Source organism: Lonchura striata, chromosome 8 (assembly GCF_046129695.1).
Source record: "Lonchura striata isolate bLonStr1 chromosome 8, bLonStr1.mat, whole genome shotgun sequence".
NCBI classification, from domain to species: Eukaryota; Metazoa; Chordata; class Aves; order Passeriformes; family Estrildidae; genus Lonchura; species Lonchura striata.
Window position 1 is genome coordinate 20,461,214 of NC_134610.1, and position 14,460 is coordinate 20,475,673.

General features: G+C 38.8%; 1 protein-coding gene and 1 long non-coding RNA gene across 2 annotated transcripts in view; both read left to right on the forward strand.

The window, feature by feature from the left end:
* The first annotated feature begins 3,494 nt into the window (after positions 1-3,494).
* On the forward strand, positions 3,495-6,511 carry LOC116183829 (uncharacterized). The gene is made up of 2 exons (XR_004148524.2): positions 3,495-3,766; positions 6,284-6,511. It is a non-coding gene; the product is annotated as an uncharacterized LOC116183829 (long non-coding RNA).
* Positions 6,512-7,291: 780 nt separating this feature from the next.
* Positions 7,292-14,460, forward strand: part of METAP1D (methionyl aminopeptidase type 1D, mitochondrial) — a 42,964-nt gene continuing 35,795 nt past the window's right edge. Inside the window, exon 1 of the mRNA XM_021552369.3 lies at positions 7,292-7,332. Coding sequence (XP_021408044.2) covers positions 7,293-7,332 — 40 coding nt within the window. The 5' untranslated portion in view covers position 7,292. The remainder of the gene's footprint in view (positions 7,333-14,460) is intronic.

The following is a 14,460-nucleotide window of genomic DNA, read 5'->3' on the forward strand; positions in this document are numbered from 1 at the left end:
TGGTAGTTCAGGCTTTAGAGGACTTAATGTGAATAAGGATCATTGAAATTTATTAACTATGTTTGATGGCCCTAATGGGATTCAGGTCTAGCTTTCAAAACTGGAGCTTGTAGGATGACCGTTCTCCACTATCTGATGTGGTGTGGAAGAAGTGAAATAATTTTTAAGTTTCAAATCTGTGGGATTTTTTGTATTTTCTATTAAATTACTTTCAGAAATTTAAAATTCAGATGAGGGGCTGTATGGTACGTCTTTCATCTACTGTGGTATCCAAATCTATTAATCAATAGTAGCAATTGTTAAAAGACCTTTCCTTGGTAGTAATAGTAAGACTGAGGTTAAGTTGGGAATTTGGGGTTTCGTTTTTTTTCTGTGGATGGTTTTGGTTTTTACTGAACATGTTCATATCTTGGTGATAAATCAGAAGTGGGAAAGCTGAACTGAAGAATTGTGCTTAAATTTGATTCCTGTGTAGAGGTCCAGGATACTTCTGGGGCAGCCTGCAATAACACTCCTTGAGCTTAAGCCATTGAAGAAACTGTAGGACTGACAAGAAGAAACACTACCTAATGGGCTGTTTGCCCACTTAGAAATTACTGAGCCAAAAAGCGCAAAATTGCTTTCCTTAATCACAACTTCATTTCCTATTCACACATAGCAAATCTCTCACACAGTGATGCGGGCATATTCATTTTTTCATAACAGATTAGATTATCTTTTTTTCTTTTTATGTTGACACAGTTAAAAGAGTTTGAATTAGTGCTTGCAGTTCCTTTAGTGGTTTCATATTCCAGTATGGTCTTGGGAACATTCTAAGATGTTGGGATGTGCCTTTGAACTGCAAAACTTCTTGGCATGAAAAATAGGAATACACTGCTTCCTAGAGGCCTAGTAGAAATTGAATCCTTCTATACTGCAGCAGATTACAGCTTCTGCAGCTCTGCTGCGAGGAAAGACCTTGTGAGTACACCCTAATCCATTACAGTAAATTAAGCCAATTATCTCAAGTAATCTTCATCAGCAAATTAAACTAGCCCTGCTGACTTTGCCTGAAGTGGTCTTAACTGTCTGGACTATGCTTTCCCTTGGCAAAGAGAAGGAGGCAATAATCTTGTTGGACAGCTAGAAAACTACAACAGCTCTTCTGACACTACTGGGGGGCACATGCCAGTTTCCTTCAGCAGGCTTGTGGGGTGCATCTGTTCAAGCTAACATTTCAGGGACTATGCATTTGTGGTATAATTGACTAAATCCCCACATTTCAGCATGCTGCTGGACAAAGTCCTAGCTTGCCAGTCTGGATATTTTGTTCATGATTTTCAACAGGATAACTTCACCTACAAGTGAACTGCAAGATGCTTGTCTCAGAAGTACACACAGCAGCAACGCCAGCTGTTCAGTGAGTCATATTGTGAAATTAAAAAGTATTTATAAAAGTTTAGTAAGTTTGTGTAATGTTTGTGTTTCTGTATTAACTAAGAACAAGAACCTCCTACTATATTTAAACAAATACTTTGTGTTATAGTACACAACCGGTGTTGTTTGACTTCTGTGTGCTGAGAACACCGGTGAGCTGCTAACAGCTGTCTGTATGGAATTGCAAGTAGGTACTGGAGGGGTTCAATTGTGTGGATTTGTGAGCTGACAAATTAACACTGAGGCTTAGTAGCAGCTCTTTCACTCTAGGCTGGGGGCATGAGAATTGGATAGCTGAAGTTGAATGCTATTGGAGCCCTCTTATATTCTGGGCACAATATGATGCTAAAGTAATCCTGGATTTAAAATATTTTTGTTCAAATACTTAATCTGCTATTCTAGGTTTCTTAAGCACTATTCTTTTCAGCTATTACTAGCTAACAGAAATTTAAAGCAAACACTAATAACAGTCTTATTAATAATAGGTTTATGTGACTTTTTTTCTGCATTTTGATAAAATCCAGATTCAGATTCTTTAGTCACTTCACTCAAATTTCAAGTGAAACTTTGCACAACATACTGATAAAGCATTTTAAAGAGTTTTTTACATTCAAATATTCAGAATGTACATAGGATCCTATTTATAAAGTTTTTCTTTGCAGATGCTTCTGGCATCAGGGTGCTGATTTGCCCTTCCATCACTTAAAAATCCAGCCATGGCAATAGTGAATCTACTTCAAAAAATTCAGTAAAATAGTTAATTTAGTTCAATTGACAGACACAAGTTTTCTTCCAATGTAAAGGTATTGTCAACGATGCTAATACAAGATTTTGTCCTAAGAAGTAAATAAAGCTCTGAAAAGGGTTTTATGTTCAGAAACCTAGGTCAAACTGTTCCCTTTCAGTTTGAAGCATAAAAGTTACCTACTGCAGATACTAGGAAACAATTTGTTGTTCAACAACTAATAATCTCAAGAAATACAACAGAATACCTATAGCTTCAGAACTGAGAAAGCAAACTACCAGAATCTGCAGGATTTGAAGGACACCAACTGCTGTAGTTGGAGGAATAAAGGTCTGTGTGTCACTGAAGGAGTTTCTTGGGCAGCAAATGTCTTTGCTTCCTATGAACCAGCACACAAAGCTGCTATGTGGCAGTTTAGGCAATTCAAGAGTGACCTATTGTCTCTCTCTGCAATAGCAGCAGGAGGGTAAGCAGTCCATAATGTCTGTATGAAGGATTTGTGTGTGCTTATATAGATTTTTTTCAATTCCTTTTTTTGTCTCTCACTGAGACTTTGTTGTTCTTTATGCTTCTCCTTGATCATATTTTATGACTGTTAGACACTAGAAAGCTTGAAAATCTTATGTTGCATATTTTGCCATTTTACTTTTCCTCACGGTGTCAGTTCTGATCTGCTTTCTTCAGTATCAAACTGTTGGAACTAGAAATACCTGTTACATTGGTAAGCCTATCATATAAAACCCTGGAGTTTTAGTTTTCAAATTTAAAACTATTCTGTAATGCTACTGCTTTGTGAAACATGCTTGCTAGGATAATTTGGACTTGAAGTTGAAAAAAAAAAGACAGCATAATAAATATTAACATTGACATCTCACAAGCAAGTATGTATTGCAGATATTTCAATTTTCTGGAAGAAAAAAAACAGCCTAAAGTCATAGAAATATTTTCCCCCATGATTCATGATTTTTAAAAATTTCAGCTGGTTTACACTGCTAGCTCTTTTCTCCAATTATCAGAATGATTTCAGTGTAACCCTAGGTTCTTTCTATTAAAATATTCCATTTACAAAAGGCAGGTAACCACACCAATGACAATATTTAAAATTATGAGGCTAAAAATTTAGTCCAGCCAGTAAAAATGGAAGGCTGTTACACAAAGCAATACAAATAGATGCAAGCGTGGCTCAGGCAGGGCATGCTATCTCCCATCATACTGGCTTAAAACTGGTAGGAATAAGCTTGTCTCCCTATTACTTATCTTTTTTACAATGTAGAAAGAAAAATAATACAACTACCAGTTTCTACTCATAGCTATTCATTCAAATGCATGTTTACCAGGTTCCTTGTTGCTTGCACTAAAGCCTTCAGTAATATGCATTGCAAGAAACAAGATTACACGCTGTATCTGAGCTTCCTTTTAGATCTAGAATGGTACAAGCTAGGTACAAAGGATAATTAATCTAACAGTTTTCATATTTCCATGTTCAAATATGTTTAATTCTCTAGACCAGAGGCGGAGAGAAAAGGTTGGAAAAAAATGTTCTACATTGACTCTTCAAAGCTCATTTCAGATATGAGGCTCCCACCCAAACTGGAGGAATCTCAGGTAATGACACCATGAAGACAAAGCCTTGGGAAGAGGATTCAGAATTCCCTCTTTGCTGTACAAAAAATATATATAGCAGGAGCAGTACTGTGCACTGTTTTTTTTCTGAGAGTAGCACTACCTTCTTTCTTCAGTAAATAAAGAACAAGTAATGCTGTAAACATTGCTCACACAGGAGGTATGTGCTCCATTTGTGGTTGTTGCACAGTTTGAGCTGAAGAGATAAAACGTAAAGAAAATCTAGATCAATGGGAAAAGCTTGACATCCCTTTTTTGTTTCTAAATGGTAGGGCAATAAGGGAGATATTCCATGTTCAATAGTTGCTATTTTTAGATGCTTCCCTTTTCTCTAGTTAGGTTTTTCTCTGAGCTATATGGGGTGTTCATGTTTTAAAACTTCATCATTTCATAGAAAATAATAAATCTGCCTAGAATTAATTTAATATGATGAGGACCTATAAATATGTTATTTTTCTTTCCCTGAAGTTGTAATGTAAATTTTATTTAGTGTAGCTTTACCTGGTTATAAATATTTTGTATTACTAATGTAGGAGATTTCTGGGCAAGTTCAGGGCTCCAAACTCTCTCAACCTGGATCAGATGAACATCAGAGCTGAAAAAAAGAACACCTATTTGTGATTAGAGTAGGACCCAAACAGCACCAGTCTCATCAGCAAAAGCTGCTGTAGAACTAAATAATCTTTTAAGACAATCTTAGATAGGAAAGTCTAAGCCTAACTTCAGAAGTTAAGATCTAAGCCTAACCTCAGCTACTATAGTTAAACTAGAAGCTTGTTTCTATATTGCTCTATAAAAGATATTGTGTATCACAAAATACAACTCTGTTGACTTGCAGGCTGTTACAGACTGCTTTGAAACTTTCATGTCAAAACCTAACTTTGTCTTCTTTAGCACACATAATTTTAATATTTTTTAGCACAGGCTTATTTTAATATCAGCCTGCCCAATTTAGGGAGGAAATAATGTTGAGATTCTACATTTAGTGTTTGGTGGCTTTCACAGCACAGAACGAAGTGAGATGGGATGTGAAACGTTACTCAAGGAGAGTCTTTCACACAGATGTGTTGAATAAACCCTGGGCTGAAAAGTAATTTTTCCAAAACTGCCTCTCAACCTGACACTCCATCTTGAGACATCACTGTCCATGTTAAATATTTCAGGGGGATTTGTCAATTCTAACCAAAAGACAATTATACACATAAAGGAGAAAGTGATGTATTGCTTTTGGTGACAATTTGAATGCAGTGAAGTATGATTTTTTCAGGTTTGCTGTGTTAGGATCTGGTATGTCTCTCTTTTCAGAGATATTCACCCCCATTTTACTGCTATAAAGGTCCTAAAAACTATAAATGTTGTTTTTATTTCTTAGCAAAAGGAGAAAACCTGCATCTAAGCATAAATTAGAGACAAATGAATAATGACTGTTGTTAGGCTTAAGATGCATCCAGAGACTGCAAAAATTACACAGTTTGCTTGAAAAGTAATTGATCGTAATTTGATTGATCCTCTATTTTCTGGCATGCAAAAATAATTGGTCCAATCTAACCACTAGTCAGTACCTACAAGTATTTGTGAAATAGCCTGACACTTAAGGACAAGGTAATTACAAAGGTGGTAGCAGCATAACTAGAATTGCCTCCATTTTCTTATGCCATCAACCAATTTTCAGGCTGTTACAAAAAGGAATTCAGGGCTTACAGATTCAGAAAAAAAAACAAGCATTCACTTCATTTTCTCTAACAGTGGCCTCATTCTACTGAGTAGGAAATACTTGCTGACTCAAGCAAGAAAGGTGAGACTAGGCCACCTTAGAGCTCTCTGTTTTTTCTCCTTTAGTGACAGTTGAGGAAAATGTGGCTAATTACTCATCATACATGGATACTTTCATGTGAAGTCTCTCTAAGCACACACAGGGACTCCAACTCAAGAGTAAATACAGTTGCATTGGCCAAGCAGCAGAATATGTGACTGCTTTACACTGCCCACTGATGTTATAGAAATAGTGGTTGTGCATCTGGATTCCTAAAGTCTTGCCAAGATACAAAAGAGGATAGAATGAAGCTCCTGAAAGACCATACTCCACTGTAGAATTAGGAGGAAAGGGAAGACGTGCACATTTTGGCCCTGCAAATTAAATGTGCACATAGCTCTCACCAGCGAGCAGTGGGTAATGCTGCTCACAACGTGTAACTGATCAGCTTAGCAATGCTTTCTCTGCATTTATTTATATATGCTTATTTCTGTGAAAATCTTACCATTCTCCCCTCAGATGATGAAACACGTCAATTCATGCAGAATGTGGCTATAAGATGTGGAATAATTTTTTGGAGGCAGTGTAAAGTATTGTATTGATTTTTAAACTAGTATGTAGTCTGGATATAAGCTATATGATAGGCTGCTTGTCATGCTGTGGCAGCCAATTAAGAGATGCACTTTTACTAGCAAAATTTAAGAGGATCACAGCACTTTTTTTTCCTTTTTTTTTTTTTTAATCAGAGAGAATGCTTGGAATTTCCTCCTTAAAATCAGAACTGCGTCAAGTGTAACTTTGAAGTTCATACTTCCTGGAGAATTTTTCTAAAGCACGTGTAGGTAAATATGCTCAGCATTCCTATCCGCCTTGGGCTTTGAGTCTGTTCTTAACTAAATCATAAAACTTGTACATGGTAAGTTAAAAACTGCTAACAGCTGTACCAGGAGGTAAATAAATCTGGAGATAAACAGCCTCAGTTCTCCTTTGACAATTTACTTACTTATCCCCCAGTTTACCACTGTGTGTGTACACATGAATGTATGTAAGGACGCAAAGATCAATACATGTGTGTGAGGATGTAAGAAAGGATTATTTGTATTACTTTTATATTTTAGAATGCATCCAGGTGGGTTTTGAATGTCTCCAGAGAAGACTGCAGCCCTTCCCCGGGCAGCCTGCTCCAGTGCTCTGCCACCCTCAGCATAAAGCTCTTCCTCATCTTGAGGTGGAACTTGTGTTTTAGTTGTGGTCATTGCTCCTCATCTCCTCATCCTTCCCTTGGCACCACTGGGAAAGGTCCAGCACCATCCTCTCAGCACCTGCCTTCGAGATACTCCTTGGCATTAATTACTTTGTGAAGAGTAGTTCGTATTTTAGTCACAAAAATACAAGTTGAGGGGAAGGTGGTGGTGTTTGCTTGCTTAGTTGGTTGGGTTTTGTTTATTTTTTAATGGCAAGAAATTATGAGGTTGCTCCAGCACTCATGGATTAGTATGGTTGCAACCCATGCGGGACCGAGTCCCACTTCTGGCAGTTCTGTCTCGTGTCTCCCGCTGGCGGCAGGAGCAGTCACCGGTCCCGCTAGGGATGGCGAGCTGAGCGGGATGGGGCTTAGAGAAGGGCAGTCGGCGGCACCGCGGGCACCGGGAGCAGCGGCGCGGCCGGACCCGCCCGCCGCCCTCACAGCCGGCCCAGGGCGGGCGGGGGGCGCTCCCGCCACGCGCGGCCACGTGACCTCCTCCCATGGGCAGCATGGCGGCGCCCAGAGCCGCCCGCGCGCTGCGCAGCGGAGGTGAGTGCGCGCCGCCGCCGGGGCGAGGCGCGGGCCCGGCCGCCGCTCTGCCCTTCCCTCCCCGGCCGCCGCTCTGCCCTTCCCTCCCCGGCCGCCGCCGCGCCGCTGCTCAGGCGGGGCTCGCTCTGAAATCGAGGAGCGAAAGGTCCCGCCGCCGCCGCGCCTACCGAGGGCTGCGAGCGAGCGCTCCGCCGGCCGGGCGTGCGGAGGCGTCCGGGCGGGGGGCGGCGTGTGGCGGCGGGCCTCGGGAGCGGCCGCAGCTGTCAAGGCTCGGCTTCTGCCGAGGCTCGGCTTCTGCCGAGGCGGGTTCCCCCGGTGCTGTGCTCGGCCCGGCGCCGGCACACGGCGGCTCTCGCCGTCCCGGGGACCCCGCGGTGGGGGAAGGCTGTGGGAGCGTTTTGATCTCCTGCCGTGGTGATTTTTGCTGCTGAAGTAACCTCACATAAATATACGTGTTTCTTCTACGAGCCCGTTCAAGTGCAGAATTTTTACCTGCTGGCATGCCCGTCTGTGTAATGGCTTTTCAGAGCCCCTGGTCCCCCTTTTCCCTGAGGTTCTCTGACACTTTTTCTACCGCATAACTTTTCACAAGCTAAAATCATGTGTCCATGTCCTACATTCGTATTCAGCCCCATGCGCGCTTAAAAACCCAATGTCAGTCATCCAGTTAAAAACCTAGCGAATAACTTTTGTTAAGCCTTCCTACCTTCCCTTCAGGCATCAAACCTTGTTCAGCCTCCCTAGGGGATATGCTTTTACAGAGACTTGAGAAAGTGAAACTGTCATAGTTAAGACAAGACTGATTAAATGAAATCAAATTTTCCCTAAATCGGACAGTTCAGTATAATTTAATTTGCAAATACTGAAAGACAAAAGTAATTTAAATTAGGTTTCTGTTCACCTAAGGGTATCTGTTCTACCTTACTTGAACAAAAATTACTTTTTTATAGCCTCTTATGTGTGTTCTTTTTAATATAACTGATGTTACATTTTTATAAATGATGAAAGTTTTCTTTACTACAGACTTGTTTCTGCATAAGTACGTTTGAGCAGCAGAGATCTTGGTAGTTGTATACTGATTAAATGCTTTCTCCACATATCGGAAGGACTTAGGCTAGCCTAAAAAAAACTTTTATTAAAAAAGAAAATAGACTGAAAAATACTAGGAAATTAAGTACTTTTCAGTATTCATGTAGGGAAATTATTTGAATAGTCTGCCTTGCTAATGTCAGAATTCAAACACTTTCAACCCTAGGAGAAGGCGCACAACTCTTTAGGGTGTGAGTGGTTTCCACAAACCTTTGTAAAATTCTGTATGCTCAAATGCTGCATTTCAGAGTGGACTAGCAATGGGTTAAACTGCATTTTAGCTGTCACCTTTTCTTGAAGAGTATTTAAATAAAAATGTACAGGTGATGCATAGGAGTATGAATTGAATTTACTATTTAGTGAAAGAAAACTAGGAAACACCCAGAGCACAGACACATCAAGTCACTGTCACAGTTTGTAGTTAGAAATAGTATAGATTGTGTGCTGACTTGTAAATGGTCTGATTAGATATTATCACAGTTTTGGCTATTATCGTAATTGAATCTGTGCTACTTTATTGGTAATGAAGTAGGAGACATGGAAGAATTATATTTATATCTACAATTGTGTCTTAGATGATTTAAAGCATCTCTTACAGATCTATTTATTTTATATAGGTGAATTATTGTAGAGAAGAAGCCCCTAAATTCTTATAAGGAAATTTCAGGGTTTAGAGCCACAGGGAAATAATTGATGAGAAGACATTCCATGTAAAATGAATTACTTTTGTGTTCCATACTGATAGAACTGAGTCCTGATCTTGCTTCCCTAGCAATGAATAAGAATTCTGTGCTAAGCTATGTGACTTACTGTGGGCCAGGTTTTTTAAGTCAATTCAGCATAGACTGACAGGGTGTCATACATCCCTTGCAAATGTAGTTTGTGTTGCTAGGCTGGCTGTTCTCTTGGTAAGGGACTAAGCTGCCTTGTTCAGCCCCTTGTGGAACTGGGAATTTGTCCACAGACTCCTCAGTGGGGAACCTGGAAACTGCACCTGACTAGAAGCTACAGCTGTCTCCAGCACCACAGAATATGAGATGTTGTGAGGTGCTTCTTCTTCTGTGACTACAGAGCCTTTCAGGGATGTTTGTTTTCAAAATTTTTCTGAGAATGTTATTCTTTCCCTTCTGTTAGTAAAATGAGGAGGAAATGCATAAATGTTTTAAAGCTTTCTTATTTTTCATAGAAACAGAGGGACATAGCTGGAGTTATTCTGTTGCAGTACACCTTCAAAGTCTCACACTTTCAAGTTTGCCCAGAAGTGCCAAGTCTCATTAGAAATCAGTTGGAGTTTGCTATTTTTTTTCCTTTTCTTTTTTAGCCTGTATAGATCAAAAGTTTGGTTCACAAGTCTTCTCAGTAATGCATGGTTGAGTATTTTCTATATTTCATTGTTAGGTTAGCCAAAACTGTGTATATTAAAAGAATAATAAACTCTTTTCCAGAAGGGTATTTATATGAAAATCATGAAACTATCCTGAAGCACTACACAACTTACAAATATTAGCTGGACTAATAAAGAAGGTTAGAAGGTGTAGCAAGTGACTGAAGCAATGTGGTCTGGTTTATATGCTCTAGATGGAATGCAGACAAGTAATTTTACATAGTTTTTCTTTCTGATCAGACATGGCTTATACATTCAGGATGGTAAAACTGGTAATGAGCTTTTAAATTGCCTTTTTACGTTGAACTCTGCATGTTACTGTACAGAAGTGTGCTATGGGGTCTCCATCTGGGACATAATTAAATAAATAAAGTACCTGCTTTACTGAATCTTTTACTGAGCAGTGTTTCTGATACAGTTAATTTCTCACATTTTTTAATCTGCAGACGTTGGTAATGCTCATGGTTTTATAAAATTCAAAACTTTCAGTATTTTTAAGAGGCAGTAAAAGGACTCAAAATTAGATTTTTTTTTTTTCTGAAATCAAAGTATTCATTTCAGACTTTTTTTGCTGCCATATGCTGCTGAATCAGTTCATTTCCATCTTTGTGATGGTGCATTTTGAAACAGGAGTTATATTCATTTTTTAAAAATTGTTATCGCTTGCTCTTTAATAAGCATATTTAACCACAAATTTCAGCATATTAGATACCATTCTCATGTTAAGAATGAATCATAAAAATCTTTTTAGCACTATTAATATTGAAATGGTAGAAGTATCACTTTGTATTTTTCTCACTGTTAAAAAGAAATTCAGAAATGTACAACTCAAACAATTAATACTCACGTATAGTAATTTCCAGTACTTTTAACCTAATATTTTTTTTTTTTTTTAATTAACCATAGAATATACAGGTAACAATTTTTGGGAGACTTGACTGTTTCCTGGTATTCCAGACTTGCAATTAAATACGTCCTGTAATTCTGATTTTTTTTTGGCAAATAAGAAAAAGTGGTTTAAAACTTGTGCAAGGGAGTTTTCAAGATCTAATGTGCTTGGCTGCACTGTGCAATATATGAGTATGAGTTGGGCAATTAGCTGGAAGAAAATATTAATTGACATTTTCCATTAATTTGTAGACAGACTCATGTCTCCGGAATTAAACATTAGCATTATGAGCTGCAAGTGATGCATGGTGGAAGTTCAAACCATTTGATCATAGTACACTTTCAACATTTTTAAAATTATCCTAAGGTAGTTTCATCCCTGTCTCAAAAATAATCAGGCAGGCGAGGAATTATTCCCATTTCAACTGTGCAGCAACTCTGGGGAAGACATGCACTTTCATGGTTTGAGGCATGAGAGAAAAATATTCCCCTTTCAATAAAGTGTTAAATCATTCTCTCTGTTGAGAAGTAATGTATTGTTGGCAGCACACTGTGTCTTTTTTTTCTTACGAGATCTATCACTTCTGGCTGGGGGTGGATGTGTAGGGTGTGGTTTCTCTGTGAGCTTAGATTTCTCAGCATTAGCTAAGAAATGAAGGAAAGTCATTAGCAGATGTCCTGGAAGCTGCTGAAAACAAACATTTTCTGCCACATCAACAGCTTTAGTGACCCACACCTACTCTTGTAGCCATCCATTTCAGACTAAGATGTCTTTTTTCCTTTGTAGGAAGGTGCCCATTGCCCTGGCACCAGAGCATCACCATTGTGGCTACAGCTAAAACCCACATAGAGACAAAGTTAATGACGAGTTCCTGAGGAGTACTTAGTTTCAGCTGTGAATGCTTTCTCTGCTCTGCATGCCTTATATCTTCGGTGCCCAGGTCCCAGGTAGTGTTCTGTATCTGCCAGTGTTTAGTCTGTGATAAATTTATTACACAGGTACATTTTCATATGCCAGAAGTTAAGGAAAGTAAGCCTAGCCATAATCCTGAGGGAAAATGGACCTTGTTTGGAAATATTTGGTATGTATCATACAGCAAATCAGTGAAATAAAGAATACCACTTCACAGTCTTTAGAGATTAAATTAAAGGGAACAAAAATACAGACTCCCAAAATCTATACTGGAAGATGACCCTACCAAGGCTATGTGCAGGATCAAACTGTGAAGTGTCTGTCTACTTGGTCGTTGCATGTTCTGTTACTTAAAACATCAAGAATAGTGCTAGAGTATATGACAGGTCTCTAGTGGCCTCTAAGCTTGTTTAGAGTAATATGTAGCATTTGAGGAGAAAGAATGAAGGATTGAATCATTTCTAAAGAAATTCTGGACCTCAAGTAGTGAATTACCTTTTATTTTAGAGCAGATAGCTTCACTCCCTAAAATCGCAGGATCAAATGTCCTATGAACATATAATAAAACATTTTATTTTGCCTCTGAGAGCTCACAGTGCAGATAGCTAAGGCAGACAAAAGGGGCTGAAATCATGAGCACTGATGGATGCTGAACTCTGTGGATAGCTGATGGGTGAAGAAACTCCAGCACTGAGGGAGTAATTTCTGGAGGGTTTTGTGGCAGCACAGCATCAGCAAGATGCAACAGCCTGAGCCCACCCTCGTGGCAGCTGCTCCTAAGTTACCAGGCAAACATGCAGTTGAGCAATGGACATAGGTAAAGTGCTTTCTAGATTTCGATATAGAATTTCTTTTACTCAAGTTTTTGCACTGAATTACCCTACCTAGACCAGAAGCTGAATTTAAGGCACACATAAAAATAACATACCACATATCTGTAAAGTTTGGGATTTGTGTGTTGTGGGTGTTCTTTAGCTGTGCAGGGGAAACCCTACTGAGCCAGTTTGGCACACTTACACCTCATTTCTTGTGTGGTTTTCCATGTATAGCCATAGTTGGAGTGTAAGATTGAGGCTACCAAAAATATTTCTATGGTGTTTTGGTATTTTCTTTTTTTTTATTCTGAAGACATGTGGATTTTAGCTGAAGTCACCTTGAAGACCAGTTACTTCTGTTTTTGAACCTGTTTTGATGCTAAAGCTGCAGTGGAGGTCTGTGTCGTGAAATCTAAGCTGGTTTTCCTTTCTGTGATATTTGGATATAGTAGACATGATGTTCTGATTGTGACTGTTGTGAATCAAGAGGAAATTTAAACAAAAGCTTAGGAGCTTTTGAGCATTCTTCAGCGACAGTCCTGCTGGTCCACTGCAATTTGTGATTTCAAAGTAGTACTTGATCATGTATGCAGTCTGAAAAGGCCTTTTCTGTGTTAAAACTACCTTTAGGACACCCAGTTACAATGATCTTATCAACTGGGGATTGATAATTTTCCTTTTTTTGGTTCCTCCTTCCTTCCCTACTCCCAACAAACACATTCTTATAGCACTTCAAAATGCACATCTAGTGAGAGTCTTGCTGCCTCTTCTTCTCTTTTGACAGTTTGACATGATGATGTGCCATGATGGGTAGCTTGCAGTGCTTCGAGACACCACATCCCAGTGCTGTTGATCTAGCAATACTTATTAGCATGAAAATTTAATTTGAAAATATTTTGAAGTAATGTAGTGGGAGGAAGAGTGGGTTACAGGGCAGTGACTTCTTTTTAATGTTTTGTCTATTCAAGCCATTTGTATTTGTCACAGTGGTTTCTTTCCTAAGATTTCTATTTAAAATCAATGTTTGTTAAAATATGCTTGTCTGCCCAATCCAGCTTTTATATTATCTATGTGAAGAGGCAAAAGAACATATATAAGGAGCAGTCTGTATGTTGTGAACTCTTTGCCTTACAGTTATTGCATCCTGTAGAAAGAGGCTGTTTGGCTACAGCCTTGTTTTAATTTAATTTTTTAGTTTTCAGTTACACATTTCTGGAGTCTCCCCAACCACTGCTGTTACCTGATGGCGCCTATATTTCATCAAGTTTAGACAAGCAGTCTACCTGGACTTAGGCCCAGAGGAGCTGCCGTAACTGATGAACATGATCCCCTCTGCCTGGGAATTCAAGACCTATAGAACCATGATTCCCAAGGGAATTGAAACAAAAATGTGTTCAGACCTTGCCTCTTGCTTTTTTTCTTTTCTTTGTTGTTTTTGAGGAGCATTGCCTTGTACTGATGGGCAGCATACTTTACCACAAGTGAAATCTGGTACTGGTTTGCTGATGATTAGGATAAAAGATTCTTTTTAACCCACCCTGAAAACAGAAGCAGGAAAGAATAGAGCACACAGAGACAGACATGAGTTGCTGTGATATCTCTTCATTACTGCATACAAATAAAGTGATGAGTTATTAAACAAAATAGCAAAAAATGTTGTGGCATTACTGTTGTGATGTTGGGTGGTTTTTTACTGCATCATCATCGTTAGACCTCCAGAGTTTAGTGGATAAAATTGCAAATTTAAATTTTGTTCTTCAATGCTGCTCTTTAATCTCTTTCATTCTTTTGGAAAAACTGCATTATATAAAGATTGCATATTATTTTCGCTGTAGAATATTGTGGTGGGGTTTTTATTTTAGCAAATGTTTTTAGAAATTTTTTGTGATTGCAGAATTAATGCTCAATTTAATTAAGTCTAATTTTATTTCCTGTATGTTATATTTTTAGTTTGCTCTTATATGCCCTTATCTTCATTGGGAGTTGTAGATTTGACTTCTTTTTTTAAAAGCATGGTGTTGACAGTCAGACACAAGCTC